Source organism: Protopterus annectens, chromosome 9.part0 (genome assembly GCF_019279795.1).
Source record: "Protopterus annectens isolate FY-2018-M chromosome 9.part0, PAN1.0, whole genome shotgun sequence".
Classification (NCBI taxonomy): Eukaryota; Metazoa; Chordata; order Ceratodontiformes; family Protopteridae; genus Protopterus; species Protopterus annectens.
Window position 1 is genome coordinate 1,529,500,838 of NC_056743.1, and position 21,145 is coordinate 1,529,521,982.

The window sequence follows — 21,145 nt, forward strand, 5'->3', positions numbered from 1 at the left end:
GTATACCTTCAGGGTAGCACAGGGGGAGATCAAAAGTGGATCCTGGGTGTAATAACTGACCGGATAAGTCTTTCATTTCACAATGAAGGAAACGACATTGGTATTACACAGGTAAATACTAGGCAATCAGTGTGCAGACTATTACATGCCTAACCAACAGCCAGAAAGTAGACAGAGAAGCGATTTAATCTGTGTCTGTGAGGTAAACACCTTAACTTTCATGGCAACCCCCAACCTGCACCCCATGAGGATAATCACTTAAAACATGTAGAATGGCATATTAACCACCCGCTATGTTTAATATTTGTATATAACAAAATACATCCAAAGTTACCCAATTCTTCTTTCAGCTTTTCCCGGTTAGGGGTCGCCACAGCGGATCACCTGTCTGCTCATGACTGGCAGTGGAGTTTTATGGTGTTGAGTTGCCAGCCCGGCATCCAACCTTCCATGGAAGGAACACACACACAGGGCCAATTTAGAGTGTCCAATCCACCTACAGCATATCTTTGGGAGGAAAACGGAGCACCCAGAGGAAACCCACATGACCACTGGGAGGACATGCAGACTCTGCACAGAAGGCACCCCAGCTGAGGATCTAACTGGAGAACCTCTTGCTGTGAGGCAACAATGCTAACCGCTGCACCACCGTGGCTGCCCATCCAAAGTTACCCAATAATAACCTGCATTTCATTATATTAGATAATTTACATGTAAGGTCCTTTAAATATGAATGTAGCTTCTTAAGAGTAGCTTAAAAAAACAGAAGTAATTAACTGATGCACCTTTTTCAAGAATCCACCACATCCCAAAATAATAGGTCCTCCATCTGCAGCATCTGGCCTCTTAACACCCTTGAGTAGGCATTACTTCCCCAATAATTTCAACCCTATCAGACATTATTGCTTGTTTAACCACCACATTATTAAAAGAGGGAATAAAATCTGATTTACCACAAACAACCCTTGGAGACATTTGTAAAAATCCACAAAGCTGTTAGTGTCCATATTTAACTCCAAACAAGTAAAAAAACAACCTGCAGATTAAATCAAATCCAGTTCTGAGCACTCACTTCTAATTAAATCAATCCTGTTTTAAAAAATTCATCCAATGTAACTTCCAATCTAGATTAAACAGTTCTTTTTCAACTGTGATCCAGTTTGATAAGTTTGTTGCAACAAACTTTAAACCTAGAGTCAAAACAAAGATTTTCCCTGATCTTACTTCATGCAGTTTTACCACACACTGTAATACACTTTCCAGTGAAAAAATATACCAATTCAGCCCTCAAAATATTTCCTACCATTGCTCACTAATGTTAAATTCTTAATGCACAGCAGGGCAGCATTTATCATTTTCAAATGCTTGCTTTAATACCATGTTGTGGTGGTCTTCTTTGAAAGATCTGTACAATATAGTACTTAATCCTCAATACTTCTTAATAATTTGTAACCATCCATCTTCATCCTATAATTACTTCACTGTCTCCTACTCAGTATCTCTTTTCAGCTGATTCCATTTGAAAGTAACTAGAATCTTATAAATTTGATATTAACTAACATTTTACTGCATTCTTCATTTACCTGTCATGTTTTCATTAACTGTCATATCATTAAAATTCTATGTATGTATGTACATTTATTATGTAAATCTTGTATAACTGCCTTCTACTTATTCTGTAAAATTAAACATTTCTCCTCAGGCCTCCATTGAAAATAGGACTTGTGCCCAGTCAGACTTTCCTGGTAAACAAAAGCAAGAAATAAATAACATACAAAGACCAATTAAATAAATATCAGTAGTTATGAATACTTTGGATTCCAGATACGTTCAATGGTTCTGAACATTTTATGTGTGGGAATATTCTGTCACCAGTAGTTGTCTATGCTGCACAATAAAGTAATGGGAATAGCATAAACTGAGCCAAATAAGCAGTGGTAATTAAACATTTATTGAATTACATGGTTCTTCATCATTCCTAGAATCTTCCACATACGAACATTCATTCCATTGCTTCATTTTAATCACATGATAATGGAAATGCAAGGCATGAAGTACTTCTCAGAGGAACAGTAGTGCTGATTCAGTTTTAGCCTTCTGTGCCAATACTGGACTTATTGTGTATGGTAAGTCTGTCAAACCTATCAGTGACAGAGAATATTACTGGAACTGGCATGGAAAGAATGAAAATGTCTGTTCTTGAGGGGAGGGGTTGGAATAGGGCCATGGCCATCCTATACCAGCATCCCTCACAGGAGGGGCACTGACACTTAGGAATAGTCTTGGGTTGTGTGTTTGGCTCACCAAGCCATGAACAGAGTGGCCTTCCTGAGCATGTGCACAAAAGTATGCACACACATGAGGCAGCACAGTGGTCCCTCCAGTGAGAGAGGTTAAAGTCCCCCATCTAAGAGGAGGGGATACGTACTTAAAAATGCTGTCATTGCTAGGATACTGATGAAAGCACAATCAAGCTATAAGGCTGCATGGATGATGACCCCTCCAGAGTTGGGAGAGGCTTCATGGGCAGCAAAAATGTGAATTAAAATTATACAAAAAACATTTGGCATAGCAGAACAGCTGTAGGCCTTTGATGTTTGATAGACAGATGCTCCACCTTACGCAGGAATTCTACTTGTCGGACATCTTTATCAACAATGGAACAATGTCAAAATTGCCTTTGACATCAACAATCAAAATGCAGATGACTTTCATCTAAAGACAAAAAATCTGGAAGATCACGTACCTTAATATGATTCCTTAATCATTATTTCAACAGAAATCTACTGGAATAAACATGATCTTATTCTAGCAGTGATCATCACCTCCTATTTATAGTACCAAAAAACTCAAAAAAGTGAATAAAATCTCACAGTGCTTGGCAAAGATGTTTCCACATCTGGTCACTCTTACATTTTAAAAATAAAATGATTGAATTTTAGTGCAAAAAAGTGAATTATTCAGCACAATTTTTATAAAAGTGCAGTGTTATGGTGTCATATGTTGACTGGACTAAAAATAAGGAGCCATGTTTATGGCATTAATATTAATGGACAGGTGGGAGGTGTTATGTCACTCTGGGTTCCACCTCTAATTATGTTAGATTAGCATAGGTAAGTAGTTGTTTACTAATTACTTATCTACACTATATAAAATGCTGTTAATTACTTATCCTGATATGCTAATGTTTATTGGTCTTGATCTTCCAGGTGTATCTGATAACATGTTAAGATGAATCAATTATGCATATTTTCCTGGAATATTAATGGGTTCTCTAATCCAATAAAGAGAAGAAGGGTGTTTGCCTACAGTATATACAGACATTCCACTCTGATGTACTATTGGTACAGGAAACGCACTTAAATCAGCAGGAGCATTCTGAACTACTAGGGAAAATTATAGGGGTGCATTTTTATATTACCCTGAAGGCTGAAGGTGGGGCACCAAGATACTTATTCCCAGATACACTCCATTTGAGATTTTGGCTTGCCTCACAGACCCTAAGGGTAGGTTTGTAGGAGTAAAAGGTTGTTTTTTTGGTAAGCTATTCACCTTATTTTCAGTATTTTTTCCAATAGGGATAAGTAATAGTGAGCTAGCATTAATGGTTAAGGACTCTATCTTTTTCCAGTTAGGTATAGTGTTATGGGTAGGAGACTGGAATATGATGTATTCTGGTACGGATGTGATGGCCGACCCACAAATTAACCATGCCTCACCATAAGGAAAGTTTATAAATATATATTTCAATTCATTAGGGTTGAAGGATGCACGTATGTTGTTAAAATCTCCTAGTAATATTTTCATATGTTTTTCTTATAGATTTTCCACCTTCTCCAGGTTGGATAAGTTATTTCTCTCAATTGACCATCATTATATGCTAGAAAATTGGAATATTCCCCCTTAGTATCATCTGATCAGTTTCCTTTGCTCTTGATAAGGTGAACAGACACTGGAAGGTAAACCTTTTTTTCTGTGGGGGGAGCAATTTGAGAATTATATCTGGACACATGACATTTCCAGGGGGAACATGGAAAGACAGAGAATTCTGGGATAGAGGAATGGAATATTTTTAAAAGGGGATTTGCTAGCACATTATGCCACTATTCCAAACTAAAATATAAAAGTGTACAAAATAAGCAGAAAAATGTAACAATACAAATCCTATCTATACAGAATAGAATGATGAGTGGGAAGGAGCCCAGTGATGGGGATACACTAAAGACATTGCAGAGGAAGTTAACTGAGTCCCTGGACTATAAAACTGACATGATTGTGAGGAGGTTATAGCAGAAGTCCTTTGACACATTCCCAGGGACACTGAATTGTCTTGCATGAGACTAAAGAATCATAATGTTCTCAGGATGATTACAAGAATTAAAACATAGGAACAGATGACATAAGTAGTTTTGTTGTGGAAATTCTAGAGGAATTTGCTACATACTGGGAGAATATTTATGGTACCAGGAATGATCCCCCCTGGCCTAGGAGAGAGGCGGTAGAATTTTTGTCTTCGTTTCTGCTTCTGAGATTGACAGAAAAACAGAGAGACTTTCTGCTATTACCAGTTACTCCATCAGAGGTGGATGAAGTACACAGGATGATAGCTAAAGGTAAAACTCCAGGCTCAGATGGGTTACCTTTAAAATATATACTAGTTCAATGACTATTTTTTTCAGGTTTTTGCTAATTTAGTGAACTCTATTTTCTATACTACGCAGGTTCCTCACCTCATGGAAGATGGCTATTATTTCAATTATTTTAAAACCGAAGGAGGTACCTTTGGCAATCTGTTCACATCATCTTATACTGGTGCTCATTCATTCCTTCCTTCCATCCATCCATCCATCCATCCACAACCCCTTTTCCCATTTTTGTGAATGAGGTTGGAGTTTAATCATGACTATAAATTATTTATGGCTATTTTAGGCAAGAGATTAGGAAGTCTTATGCCAGGACTGATGCATACTAATCAGACTGGTTTCATTAGGAACCACTCTATGGCAGATAATTTAATGAAAACTGCTTTAATCCTGGGACATGCTAATAACACCTCTATGCCACTTCTGTTAGCCATCTTGGATGCAGAGAAGGCTTTTGACTGGTTTGACTGGGAGCTCTTCTGCTGATATTGGATATGGGTTTCCCTACAGCTTTTTTTCAATGAATCTGCAACATATAGAAAGGAGCATCAGCAATAGTTAAATGATCTCAGCTTTATCGAGAGAAATTTTGATTCATAAAGGCAGAAGACAAGGGTATCCCCTATCACTGCTGTTATTTGCCCTACACATTGAACCACTGGCTATTACCCTGAGGAAGTCTGAGGTAAAAGGTTATATGACAGATGATCAATGTTATAAACTAACTCTATATGCTGATGACCTTCTTTTATATTTAACACATCCGGAGAGGGATTTAAAACTGGTGTTTCAGCTACTCATGAACATTGGTAGATTTACAGGTTATCAGATAAACATATTAAAAATGGAGGCAGTCTGGGTTGGTGGATCTATATTATATTATCAAAAAACATTTTCATCGAACAATTATTCATCGACCAATAAATAGCGAAAACACTAATCTCTGAATGGCCACTTCAGCAAATTTTTTCCCAGGGGAAAAAATTGCTTGGCCTGACAAAAATAAAACAAACTTTCAAATCCTACAAAGTGTGGGGCTTCACCGTTACACCCCCCTAACTAAATTTACCAACTCCGAGATTGCACTACAATGGGGAAAAGGGCAAATCCCCAATGACAGGCAAGTGTTTTTTTTTTCCTCTGGGAAAAAATTTGCCGAAGTGGCCTTTCGGAGATTAGTGTTTTCACTGTTTATTGGTCAATGAATACATGTTCGATGAACATGTTTTTCGATAAGGTAATATATACCCAGGTCAGTTATATCCTCTCCTCAGAGTTGATGCTACAATTTCTTTTTTATCCCAAGAAAATGTTATGTTGTATTTGGGCCTTTACTTTGCCACCAGTTTGGCGGAAACAATAAGGCTGACCTATGGAAACATTTTGAAAAAAATCAGTGTTTGGTCACAAGCTGGAAAGGCATATATTTGGATTTTTCTCAAAGAATACAGGTAACTGGATCATACATAACTTCTGCTCATTTTTTATGTAGTACAGGGCATTCCTGTCCCCAGTAATACATGAATTAAAAACTTAAAAAAAATAATGTTGGATTTTGTTTGGCAAGGACATAAGCATAGAGTATCTGAAGAAATATCGTTTTTGCCATTGTTTATGGGGGGATTGCTGGTCCCTATCTTTGAATTTTATTTACGTGCAGTGCAGATTAAGATAGCAATATAGTTGGTGTCAGATAACTATTTGGCTCATTGGAAAGATATTTTGTAAAATAAGTTATGCCATCCCAGTAAATGTTTTGATCTGAGGTATCTACAGACTCAGAACAGGTATCAGCAGTTCTTTTCTTTGTCCTCTGAAGTTTGTGGACATCTGGGAGACTATTTACCTCAGGCATCCTTAATAGCCTGGTGGAAAGAGTTGGGCCCTATAGCAAAGCTGAGCAGTTATTCTAGCATATTCACTCAGGCTTGAAATTAGCTTAGATCCTGTACAGGACTGCAAGTCTGGAAGCAATTGGTTTTAAATAACACTGTAGTCACATGGGAAGATTTCAAGGGTAAATACAATCTTGATGAGTCCTATGGAGACCTATATAGACATTTGTTCCAGGAATTAAGAAACTATAGGATATTTCAGGTGACAGAAAAAGATTATCCAGACATAGCTCAGTTTTTTTATAATCTAGACAACAACTTCAGATGAAAGGCTGTATTAGCAAGGCATTTAAACTATTACTATTCTTAAAGCTGAATAGTACACATGGTTCCAACTGATATGGGAAAGAGATTTGAAACTCCCTATATCCCTGGCCATCTGGAAAGGATGTTAACAGTCCTTAGATATGCCACCAAATTCAGGAAGCTTTATTTGTTTGGTAGGTGGTGCCAGTTTAAATATTTCTACACCCCACCTTGATTATCCCAAATTATTCCAGCCATTTCCTTCAGGTGCTGGAGTTGTTTCCATCCTGAGCTGGCTGCCTGGGGGCATATTTTTTTGGCATTGCCCATTTCTGGATAAGTCAAAAGATGAGCTGGTACTTTCTTTAAGCCAAATGCTTCAGATCAGGATTTCTTTAACATCACTGGGTTTTATTAAAGAATTAATGCAACAGTTAGATGCTTTGGAATTTGGATCTCAACAAAGGACCCAGTAATGATTTTTAAACTAAAAATGAGAGATCATCAAGACATGGCTTGTTTCTTAATTTCAGACAAATAATTAATTTAGATGGCATGATTTTGATTCAAGAAACTATTGTTGAAGCTGATGTCTTCTACAATTTTATATAGTAGATGGAATTTATAACTGTTTTATCTTCATAACATATGCTTGTTGGTTTTATTAATGATATTCTTTTCAATAAAATGTTTATGGTTAAAAAAGTTGTTGATACTCTGTTTTACTGAGTTGGCAGCTTAGAAGTAATTGGAAGTAAGTTTTGTAATCTAAATGGACTGTTCATTACATGCTTAAAATATTTATAAGTGGCTGCAGTGGAGGATGTGAAGGTTTTGCTTGACCATCAGGTGACTTTAGATCTGGTTAAATGCTAGACAAATGAGATTTGATAAAAGGCAGTGCAGATGACCAAATAAAACTGAACAAATGGAATATCATTTGACTTGAATGTATAACATGGCTAGAACAGGGCCAGATCCAGCACAAGGAGACCTAGGCAGCTGCCTAGGACCTGGTGGTGGCAGGGGGCTCCCATAAACATTACCAAAAAAAAATCTCATTATGTCCCAGATTGCTGCTCAGTCACATAAATGTTATCCCAAAAATTCTCATTATTCTGATTGCTGCTCAACTGACCCCTCATTTGCTCAGTTTTGATATTTAAACCTTCAGGAAGTCTAGCTCATTGGCTCACATGTAGAACCAATTAGACACAGAGAGAGAGAGAGAGAGAGACTTTTTGGAGCTTGGAAATGGTCGATAAAGTTGATAGTGAACTATGGAGCTTCAAAGCAAGTGCCAGATCAAAACTGTGGGTATCTGGTAATTGTTTTGTGGAAACTAAAGATGTGTGTGTGTGTGTGTGTGTGTGTGTGTGCGTGTGCGCGCATTTATGCTTTTGCATGTGTTGCACATGTGTGAGTGTGTATGCATATGTGTATGTTTGTGCCCCTTAGTCTCTGCTGATGGACAACTCCTGGCAGGTTCCTTTTGTTCTGTAAAACTGCCACTTAATGTGTCTCCATAGAAGTTATGTCATTCTCTCAGACCTCCTCAGTGCTAACTGGTAACAGATATTTAGGCACAACAGTATTCTGTGCATGCTGTAGGAGTGCCAATAGCTTACTTATCAAATGGGAAACTTGCTGCTATTGCTAAAGAAACATTAGATTTCTTCTTACAAAGAACATGTTCAGATTTCATAAAGTATGTCAGTTTTGCTGCCTTCACCTCTGTACTTACAGTTGCTGTTTGCTAGAGAGGCATGCTGAGTAAATTTAAGACATCTATCTTGTGAAATGCTGGTGTGTCAGTGTCTACAAACTGGCAATGTTTAGTAATGGCTTCTGTAGAGACAAATCAGTATGCATAATCTGGCAATATCAGAGGAGCAGATGGAAGCTTAATAAACTGAAAATATATTGTTACTGCAACAGGTGTAGATGTTAAAGAAACAGCTGTCACTAATGCATGCCATCATTACTCTGTCCATCAGTTTTGTGTGTGTGTGTGTGTGTGTGTGTGTGTGTGTGTGTGTGTGTGTGTGTGTGTGTGTTATGTCCATCAGTTCTGTGTGTCTAAACCCAGCAATGTGAACACAAACTCTACCTCCATGTTACAATGCAAACAGACCAACTTCTGGTAAGTCACTGATAAATATATTCATTGATAATGACAGTCATTAGAGTTTAATAATTTTGTCATTCATTCATTCATTCATTCATTCAGAAAATGCTTGTGAAAACCCCTGATGTTCACATTTTTTTATTTAACTAGGTAAGAAAACATAGAGCCATTGTCTGGTTAAGGGACTTGCTCAGAGTCACACAGTAGGCCATCAGACGTAGAAAGAATCAAACCTTGTATCCTTGACTGCAGAAGACAGATCATAAAGAGCTTGCAGCCTTAATCCACTGCACCACCTGCCAGACCTTCATTAGCTTTTTTTCTGGTAAATCAGTGAGGATTACAGTTGATTTCATAGTTCTTATTGTTCAGAAAATGGATATCCATGCAACACCTGTTGTTCTGTTAACTTTTTAAGTGAATTAGAATTGTGTGGCACTTAAGGCTCTAAACTGTTAATGAACTGCTTCCTGTATTCAAAAGTACAGGGTTTTAATCTTTCTACCTCTATTTGCCCACTGTGTGATTGAGCAAGTCATGCAGACAGTGCTCCTGGGGTGCCCTAGAAAAGGAGCACTTTGTCCATTGAGTTTACCTAGTTAACAAACAGTTAAAAGAAAACAATATTCAACATTTTTCCCTTTGTATGCCTTTGTTTTCCTATTATTTTTGGCTTTGTTCAGAATTCTTGAATAAAGAAGTTGAGAAGTATTTTGGTCTGAACCTTGTAAAATATGTGGCTTTCTGGCAAATTGCTATGGGATGTAGTCACTAAATTATGACAGACATGAATGTCATACTTTGGCCCTTCAGAACATGCTTGCTAATACAAAGTTTGTTATTCTAACAACTTCCTGGTTATACAAGAAATATTTAAAATGCCTTCCTAATTTTTGTGTCTTCATCTCTAATTCTTGAAAGAAGAGGTTGGAAGCTATGGGGGAGTAAGTGGGTTGCATTCTATGGTCCTCACTGCAATGAGCTGAAATGCACTTCTCAGTCATTATTTACGCATTTTTTATTCATTTTATTGCAAGCAACACCTTAATGTATAGTCAGACAAGGGGCTACAATTGATAGTCGTGTGTGTGTGTGTGTGTGTGTGTGTGTGTGTGTGTGTGTGTGTGTGTGTGTATTTAGATCTTGTATTCCAGAGTAGTTATGGTATAAAGGAAAGAACTGATTGTAGAAAATAGGAGCATCATCATATGAGCCATATTTTTGGGGTGTGATCCTTGGTTTCCTTCTTTTTTTGACTGTTGGCAGTGTTTTTACTATTTGGCTGTGAATACACTGGACACTATAAAGTCTATGAGTTTAATGTTAAAGTATTAATAATTAATTTTTTCCTTTAACATGTTTTGTGTAGGTACAAGGGTGTGAAATGCAATGTGATGGATTGCAACAGTTTGTGTGATACTTAGTGCAGATGAGTAACACTGTGAGCTGCTTCCTGTAGTATAGGGATTGATTCCCTCAGCCTTCAATTGTCTAGTATGTGAGTCTGACCAAGTCATTTCACCAGATAGTGCTTCTAGGCTGCCCATTAAAAGGGGCACTTGTATCCAGTTGACTGTCCCACGCTATTAGCAAATGCATTATACATTTCTCTTTTTAATTTATGCACCTTTTAGATAGCTGCTAATTAGTGTTTCATTATATAATATTTAACTATGAATTGCAGCATGTCTCTTATATTTTAATGGATTGCTAGATGCTTTTTTGATAAATATAAGTTTCAAAGGAAGATAAGTTTACCGTTGCCCATAATGCCTGTTTTCAATGTGAGAGTGTTTTGTGCTGTTTATCAAGTGGTTATCAGTTTTTTTTTTTTTTTTTGCTGTAACATTTTAATAAAAGTTTTAAATTAAGTCCGAACCTCTGTGATCATTATAAAAGTAAAGAAGAAAGTAGTGTGCATATTGATGCATTTGAACAGTATTTTATGGTAATTGGTGAGAGACAGCCAAGTAATGGGATATTAGTATAGCTGGGGGGGGCAGCCCATTACTCTGCCTAGGGCCCCATTTCATTGTGATCCTACTCTATGCTAGAAAATGCATTCTGAAGTTATTTGAAGTATTGGAAGGCAAAGACAGGACTAACTTGATGGAATATGCAAAAATCAAGATGGCAAAATGAAGAGGGATTGCAGATGAGTTAATCATACTTGTGGAGAGAAAGTATTTTTGCTGTAAGTTTCAGATATGAGATATGGGAGGGCCAATGCTGATATATTTTCCTCTATGTTCTTTTCTACCTGTATGCCTGCAGACCATCAAGTCTCTTCCAACTAGGCATTTCTGTCATTCCCCAGTCCTCTGGGAATGCTTGCCCAGTGCTGGAGACAGAGCTGTCATAAATGGCCATTATTCAGGCAACCATGAGGTTGCGCTGAGTCCTCACTAGCATCCTGGCAATGAGGACACACATGAATGGCCTAAGCCTTCTACTGGACACCATGGCTACTATTAAAACATGGATGATCAATACTATGGGAACCGGAATAGTGGGTCACCAATGCTATAGGCATGCTTTGCCCTGTGCCAACAGGCTGATAGTGTTATTTGCAACTTTACTTTCATTTGTCTGTGTAATTTCTTTGTCACCCATTGCATGTGCAGTATACTTTTTTCTGTCTCATAGGCTTTAGTCTCATTTCAGAACTTAAAAAGAATACATCCTTTCATGGTACTATATATGGTATGTGCTGCTGTTTTTTATTACTAACTAAAATTGATAAGACAAAAGATTTCATTACAAACTCACCTTAACATCTCTCATTCTTGACTCTTGTTCCTCCTGCTTCCTTTGCAGCCAATCCATTTCCTGACTTAAAAATTCTAGAGCCTTCCAAAGTTCTTTCTTTAAAAGGTAAGCAAAACATAGATAAGTAGGTCACAGTTTAGATTTTATATGTTTTAATTAATACAATTCAACTGCAATATAAAAATTAGAACATGGTTTAAATTTGAGGAGACTAACAACATTTCTCGGCTCAGGCAGTGTTAATGTCTGCAGTCCCTAAAAACAAGAAAGTGGAATTTGACATTTTAGCCATCTGAGAAGAAAAATATCTAAAATGTGCAGTTATTCTGGTATTTTGCTGACTACAAAGAAATTTTCCAGCAGTTCCTTAAGTGCATCTGTGGTGTCACTTCACTGGGGATCTGGTTTGTGCCTGAAAGAACAGAGCGCAATAGTGGCTCAATGGTCTCCACTTAGGGGGAAGAGGAGTTGAGTCTTAGGTGATTGCCTTACAATGCCTCATTAACAAACTTTTAATCCTATAACAACTCACTATTTTCCAAATGACTGTCCCCTCAAACAACTGACTCATTTTGGCTGTTTTTGTTGTTTGTATATGAACTCCTCTCCCAAAAAAAAGGTACAACATTCTTTTCATAAATTTTAATAAAAACTACTTTATTTCAGTTTTATGTCACAGCATATAAAATAATAATAATAAGATCATTGTCATATAGAAATGTTTATTATTTTATGCCTGGAATCACAACAGCCTTATATGTTTATGTTTTGATAGCTTTTTTTAATCGTGAAGAATACTAAAAATTATATTTTGTTTTCCAATGACTGGTATACAGGCTATCTGTGAATTTCAAAGTGCTATTTTGCCCTGAATTTGACCCTAACTACAAATGGCAATATCTCTCAACTGCTTCATGAAGTGCTTAATACTTTTTCAAGAAAAAATCACATAAAGTTTTATTTTTATTGCATATTGCATAAACTCAAAACATTTATGGAAACAAACAGAAGGAGAATGTTTTAGCATATAAAATGACAGTAAATAATAACAGTTCTGTAAGAACATACAGATGATATAATTCATTTACCTGTACATGATAAGTTTGTTAACCCAAATAATGCACAATGTATGTACCTGTTTGGAACTGAATGACAGGAAACAGAACACTAAAATGGATATAGAAGACTACTTGCGATACCTAGGAATCCAGAACTATATCTCTGTAGTCGTAAGAAATATTACAGCAAATTTCACTAATTAATAGTTGTGACCTGCTGTAGAATGCACTTAGCTGTAGATTTCAGGTATAAAGGCATATACATGATTTTATCTTCATGTAATGTACTGCAGTGCATTTGAGTCTAAACTAGAGGGGGGGTAGCTCCTGTAGAGAAAGCTTCCCTACTCAGAAGAAATAAATAGGATTTTTATTTGTAGTACTGTATTCTGCATATGAACAGAAGTTTGCACAATGCACCCAGTGGAAAATGAGTATAATACAAGACGCCTGACTGTTTTAGTAAAGAAATATGAATCAATGCATCGGCTGCATATTTATAAAAGGCCATAGTTCAGTCCTCTTTTGAGATATCATTGTAATATTTTCAACCATCTACAATAGGGTGTTCAGTTCTCCCTTTAGAGATTTCAGAGTAGTGTAGTGTTGAGATTGTCCACTTCACATTAGTTACCCAAAACTATGGAATTTAGCTACAGAACATTGTAAATGAAGAATTTATATATTTCTCTGTTAATATATATAGGATTTTTACTTCTAATGTAATGATAGCTCAGTAAAGAAGCATTCTAGGTCATGACTACATTCTGCACTCTGTACAGGAGTTCAGCACAACTCCATCAAGTGAAAATGAGTGTAATGCGAAATGCCAAATTGGGACAGTCAAGGCATATAAATCATTACATTTGATGACTATGTATGAAAAATTTAATGACTATGTATATAGGTATGTAAAAGACCATATTTCAACAGCCCCTTTGAGACCACATCTAAGACTGCTATTCTACCATTAGGGATTTTGGTGCAGCTCAATTTTGAATTCAACCCCACAATCTAGTTGCTTCCAACAGTGACATTTTAATTGTGGCATGTTACAAAAACATTGTCTCTGGGGACATACAACACATTTGTAAATCTGACATAATGACTACTTAGTAAACACATCCTCTAGATTATTATAATATTCTGCATACTGAGCAGATGTCCCATATAACATTAACAGTGGTAATAGAGAATCATTTTTTAGTGTTGAGATGTTTTTCAGTTCACATCTTTTAGGTTTAGATATTTTGCTGTCAGTATATTTTTACTGTCAGACTTGTGCACTATTGCACCCACCTCCACACCAGCAGCCCAAGATCCCAACATCTTAACATTAAATTTATTTTGTAATAAAAACACTGGACTATGTGCACTTCAACTAGATAAGTTTATTGCATGAACATTAACTGCTGTAATTCCAAAGAACTTCATCAGAATCTGTCATTACACTAAAGATATTTAAACCATAAAATGCAATCATGTGATTAGTTTCAACCAATCACATAGATCAATGAAATCAAATGTATATCATGTCACATGTTACCCTGGGCTCATGTCCTGTCATACTCTGACCCAGTTAGATTCCAAGACATGGAACAGAGTCTAAGATATGATTGTATTAGCTTGTGGTTTAGGACTGTACCCAAAATGTGACATTGTACTGACAGTCCACCCACAAGTTTAACAAAAATCAGCAAAAGTCCATTCTTTTTCAGTCAGTTTTTCTTGCAAAATCATATTTCACAGATTTGACTGATACTTTATGGTCTCCCATTTATTCACTAATTTCAGTGTTGCTGGTCTTCTTGTTCATTTCTGTCTCCCAAACCAGACTTTAGTTCAAGTCCAATGTAATCTCAATTCGTCTAGTCAGCTCATGTGATTTTTCTGTCTCTCAAGCATTTTTCTTTGGAACAATTGAAACAGTTTTACTGGCAAAGTCACACTGTGAACTTTATTGTCAAAAGAATGAGAAGTAGAGTCCCCTTCTGTTTTGCTGGCTCACTTTTTGTTAGATATTTTTTTCTCCTTAGCTTGTTCTGCATCCAAAAATTTCTCATCATCCAGTAAGTAAAAAATATTCTGGAGACAGTTGTATATAGTAGCTTGAGTCTCTCACCTTCCTCTCAACATTCCCTGATTGCTGGGATAAGTTGGTTTCTCTTCTGCCTGGTATACATTGGATAATCATTTGCTACAAGTACTCTGCTGTCTCAAATTATTAATACTTTTCCCTTCTTCCACAGTTTTGTCAGGATCAAATCTTTCTGCTTATATGATCGCAGCTTTACTAAAACAGGTCTTGCTTACTTTCTCATGGCCAGGCTTGGCACATGAATTTGATGTGGTTTTTCAATTAACAAATCATGCTGTGGAATACCAGTCCAGTTGCTTATTTGTGCTTTCATAAAATTAATACAGTTTGTTTCTTCCAGCTTCTCTGGTACAGCAGAAAATATCAGATTTTCTCTGTGTGGTAAATCTTCTATGCAATTTTTTGAAACAGTTCTTCTTGAGAAGTTTCATACTCAGACAGCTTATTTTTATTTCAGCCTCTGATTTTTGCAGTTTTATCAGTTTATCTGAATAACAAGTTAAAGTTTCTTCAATTTCTTCCAGACTTTTGTTATTTGAATTAATAAACTCCTTCAGTGTTTCATTTATTTTCACCATTTCTGAGTACATCTTTTTAGTTTTTTACCTCTAAATTACCAGAAACCATTTATTGTACCAAAGCTGAAGCTTGAACTCCTTTTTGCTGAACAAGTGCAGGATTCTTCTCAGTTAGTGATTTCTTCTCATCTTTTCTGGTTGATTCTCTTTCAGGTTCTCTAAATTTCTTCTTTGCTGGTATCCAGGCAGTGCACTTACTAGCCAGTAACTGAATTTTACTCAAGATGACAATATCACTGGCTCTTATTTCACATTTTTTCTCATTGGGTGATCAGAAATTCAGCTACTGATCAGTATGCAGCCATCTTGGAAGTCCTCATCACTCACTTCTTGATGTTATCATTAATCATAATCCTAACATTATTTCTCAAATTCCTCCTTCATTCAGTGACCATCACCAAATCAATGTCAATATCTCTCACCACATAAACTCCCTCCCTCTCTCATAGTATTTTGGAATCCCAAACCAACATTCTCAAACTAAAGACAATTCTAGCTTCATTAGACTTGCCTCCTATTCTCTCTTCTACTGACCCTAACCACTGCTATATTCTCCTCAGACAAATTTTCACTATGTTCCAGGACTTACCTTTGTTTAAAATCACACTGTTCTATACACTTCCAAAAGACAACTGTCTCAAATATGAAATTAAATGCCTCCATAGTCTCAGGAAAAATGCCTGACATACTCAAAAAACAATCCATCCTCGGCCGCCAGGCAAAACTTTACTAAATTAAGAAGTCTTGCTAAACAGGAGGAAATGAGGTGACATAAAAGTCACATTTTGAAAAAGCATCAGTCATCCCTTCGCAACTCACCTAAAAAGTTCTGTGCAGAAGTCAACCACCTGACACCTCATCTCATCTCACAGCCACTGATTTTAGCCTCTTCTTCAATATGCTTCCCATCCCTGATTCCATTAATAGCCCCACCCTTCTCTCCCTCTAACCTGCTCCCCCATGCTTTCCATTTCAAAGCAATAATAGCTGAACACATAGTATCACTACTCGTAGAACTAAAAACTGACTCACCTGCTGGTCCTGACAATCTTCTACCATGGTTCTTATTACTGTGTAAGGACTCCATAGTCCTCCCCCCTTCACATTTATAATCTCTGACTAACTTAAAACAGCATGCCTGATATCTGGAAATAGACATTGTTAAACCCCTCTGCCAAAAAGACTAACCCACCCCACAACAACGACTTATGTCCAATTTCTATTGTCCTCCAGTGAGGACACTGAGGAAGGCAAATAAAGCCAAAACCAGTCTGATTCTTTTTATGGGGTATGGGCTTATATTTAACCCTGCCCCTAATGTGTTTAATGTGTTTAATGTGCTTATGAGACATTCAAACAGTTTGGTTTTATCACACTGCTGTGCTGGCCCCCTTTTATGGACTTATTTCTCTCACACCTGACCTCTTCCGCCATACAATGATTACAAACTAACTTCCTTTCTCTTATCAAATGGCTTAATAATAACAAGCTAATTCAGATCATTTCAAAAACTAAAACAGTGTTATTAGGTAAGTCCCCTAAATGGCAGAAACATTCTCAATTACTTCTTATCCATGGCCATCTTGACAATCCCATTAGTCAACTCATCTCCTTCAAATACCTTGGTATGTGGCCTGATCTCATACTGAATTTCACCTTCACCTGGAACAAATATGGAAGAAAACATTCTTCCTCTTTTTGGTCCTATACAGTTTCCCCCTTTCTCTCCAAACCAGCAAGGAATGCCATAGGCAAAGGGATTCCTCTAGCACAGCTTGAATATAGACTCCCACTGGTTGCAGCACTATTCAGGTCCAACTCCTCCACCATCTAAACTATAAGCAACTTTATCTGCCATTTTATTACCTTCTCCCTCTACAAGTGAGCATCATTGTATCATGCTTAATAAATCCAGTTGGCTCTTTGTCCAACAACATCTAACCCCAACTCTATAAGCTCCTCAAAGTGCACTCCTGTTCTTCCCTTGCATCAATCCTCTTCCAATGTACCCCCCCCCATTTATAGTCTAAGAAATCTTAACTACTCTGATCCACTTCTTCAATGTCCCAGAACCAGACTTCATTGCAGTACCATGCTATATCCATCCTATCCTCTAAACTCTGGGAATCCCGCCCTACTAATCTTAAAGACCTCACCTCAAAGCTATCATTTCATGCACAGCTTAAAGATCATCTCAAATCTGAGTCAAGTTGCATATATTTCCCTTTGGACATATCCCTAATCACCCAATCTCCCCTTCACCAAGCAGGGACATTTATTTTTCTTACATTATTTCCTTAAACTAATATGTTACATCTTTTCTACATTGAATACATTGTATTTAATTAATTTCTGTGTACCCTTACATTACCTTACCTTTGCTATCTTTTATACTTTGGCTCTATCACTTCATGATTTCACTTTCTTCTTCCCTCCTTACTCTAACCATCACTTCCTATTATCCTCAGTACTGTGTACTATTATTAATGTTATCGATTCAATGTTGACTTCACACAACATTTTGTTTGTATCCATAATACTTCTTGTTAACTTGCTTGTCTATTGTCATTTATATTTTAATGGGCTGAGACTGAAATAGGTGAATTTGGGTCAGGGTTTGACCCCGGTTACCAAATTGAATAAATAAAGTTCCATGTAAGCACCTTACTTGGATACTGAAGGCATTATGCACCCTATGTTCATGTTAGTTAACCACTTATTCAGGAAAAAGTTTGTTCATACATACTGTAAGTCATCTGTAATTGTATCGATAATTAAGGGAAGTATCTCTATAGAACTACCTATTGTCTTATTCTTCTACCCTGCCTAAAATCAAAAACATTTGATGGATGTGTCTGCAAGCAATTCTTTGCCTCTATATGTAAACATAATAACCTCCTTAACACATAACATACCTTTCACTCAGATCACAGCATGGGGTAACTTTATTAGCCTTCAGCGACTACATCAGGAATGGTCTCAACAATGGATTATTCATTTACTATCTATATGCTGACCTAGCAAAAGCATTTGAATAAGTCAAGTCACCAGCTCCTCCTTACCTGCCTTGCTGAGTTATGAAATGACATTGTTCCTATCAACCAGTTCAGTAACCGTCAACAGATAAATATATATATATTTGGTTTATGACTCTTTCTACTGCTGAACCAACAGATGAAAGAGTACGCAGTAAGGCATTTATGCAGCTCAGTTATTTAGAGAAGCTTTTGGATGTGTAAGTTAACACTGCTTCTTTTGGCTACTCATGTTAATGAATACTGTCAAAATATCATTTTCATTCATCGTAGCAGAGGTTAGTGCCAGGAAATTTAGTGACCAAGTAGTGCAGGGGGGGTGTAAGTGTGTATGTGAGAAGCTGCATATATCAGTGTATGTGTCAGAGTGTGATTGTCTGCCTGAGAGGTCACCACAGTAAGGGGATTAGTGAGGGGGATAGAATAGGTTTCTGTGTGTGTGTGTGGGGGGGGGTTGAGGCACTGTCATACATCCACACTCCCCTAAAGTAATCTTGCAACATTGAATCTGGGGCAACCACTAGACATCAGGGATTATACTTAACATTGTACCTTAACAGCTCTTAATGGAGGGATAACTTTTTCATCTATGTCTTAATAGCACTTAAGGTCAGGGGGAACACTAGCTACCAGGGAGAATACTTTACTATCATTGCCTTAACAGCACTTAGAGTTGGGAGAAACACTAGCCACCAGGGACAACTCCTTAGCAATGTGCTTTATGGGCACTTTTAAACAACACAGGAAGACAATGTGGGTTAGGGGGATTACTAGACACCAGAGATGCTATAAATACTGTGCTTTAAAGGAACTGAGAAGGATTCAAACTCTGCACCCACTGAAGATCAGTCCTCTGCAGTACCATTAGATATGAGGAATAAAATGGGAATAAAAACTAAAGCTGAAAAATGAATAAATACAATATAAGGCTTCAAACCCTGCAATTATGACAAGCAACAGCATTAACCTGCTTTGTTAACTGATTTGTTAATGCAAAAAGATTTTTTAACCGTATAATGAGGATCTTGGACATTATTCAAGGCCTGCAACAGTTTGTAAGTTATCAGATTGAGGGATAGGACACATCTAAGAATACTTTGTAACCCTGTAGAGCAAGATATTTAGGCAAAACCAAAATTAATGGCTGGACAAAAACACAGTTATGGACAGATTTTAATTATTAATGTTCAATGTATATAGAAATCAGACTCAAATTTGCCTCCCATCCATGATGGTCAAACGCCCTTAACCCATCCAGTCATCTACACTCTTTTTGAATACACATAGTGCTGATTTTTCCTTACACACAGAGTTAGAGCATGCCACCACATTCCAGATCTACAATGAAAAGTACTGCTTATTAACCAAGTTTTATACTTCGGTACATCAACAGACAACTTTTTATTTCTAGTCTGTTGTTGGTGAATTTTAATTTTCACTCCCAAGTTCATTGCAGTATCTTCATTATTTATACATTAATATGCAAGTATGAGCTTCTTTCTAACTAACCTACAACTAATTGTCTAGAGAGAGAAGCTTTCCAGCCTATGACTATATCTTATCTTCTTCATACCCTTGGATTCTCTCCATTTTTTTCACTTGTTCACTATTATATTTGCATGTTGAGGCACAGTATTGAATATTCGGTCTTATCACTAATTAAAAAAGTCAGAGTAATATATCTCTTTTCTCTGTTGGTAAAAGCTCACTGTTTATCATTAATAACACTGTAACATTTCTTAGTAACATTCAACCTTACATCAAAAGACACATTTTTGTCTATCCTAATTCCAAGATCTTTTGTGCTATTAAACCCCTCCAAAAATCATGTTATTTATGGTGTATGGATAGCACAGGTTTTTTTCAATAGCATATAGCACATTGGATTCTTTGCATTGAACTCCATATTTTAGATTTAGATCAAGTATGCAAGTTATCCAAAAATCTGTGCAGACAGTGGTGATCCTTTAAATTAGCAGCTATCAACCCAACCTGCATATGGCCTGCAAACGTACAAACCCATATATTATTTACCAGATGAAAATCTAATATAAAGATGAACAAAATGGGGCCTACCACTGACCACTGTGATACATCTGTAACCACTTTCTTTCCACATGATATTGTGCCTTAATTTTAACTCTGCATTTTCTATTTTCCTAGCCAATTTCTTAACTATCTACATATAAACCCATTCTCCATAGTTCTCAGAATCTCATCATGTGAAACTGAATCAAAGGCCTAAGCCAAATCTAAATGCCTTACATCAACTGGGAGTCCTAGATCAAATGCCTCCCAGACCATCTGATAAAAACTAAGTCAGTTAGTTAGACAAGACCCTTCCTTCAGTAAACTCATGTTGGTAAATATCTCTACTTAGAATTAAAGTATGCTTATAAACTAAGAAGATCATTTGAATAACAGTTTTTGCATTAACATGCAGTTACTAAAGTATATGAAGTCAGAAATTTCAATGTCTGGCATTAATTTCCGAGTACAACCAACTGCGAATTATGAGGGCAGTGAAAATATCAGAGGAGACATGGGGAATATTCTATCAACTCAGGGACAAATAAGGTGAGCGTGCATGTGGTGGTGTGCGCACGTGCGTGTGTGTGTGTGTGTGTGTGTGTGTGTGTGTGTGTGTGTGTATGTGTGTGGTTTACTTTGTGGATTTGTGTGTTAGAGTGAATGA

General features: G+C 36.8%; 1 protein-coding gene across 1 annotated transcript in view; it reads right to left on the reverse strand.

Annotated features, from left to right (window-relative positions):
- Window positions 1-21,145, reverse strand: part of LOC122810716 (tripartite motif-containing protein 5-like) — a 167,506-nt gene that overhangs the window by 31,586 nt on the left and 114,775 nt on the right. The window contains exon 3 of the mRNA XM_044082280.1: window positions 11,682-11,777. Coding sequence (XP_043938215.1) covers window positions 11,682-11,777 — 96 coding nt within the window. The remainder of the gene's footprint in view (window positions 1-11,681; window positions 11,778-21,145) is intronic.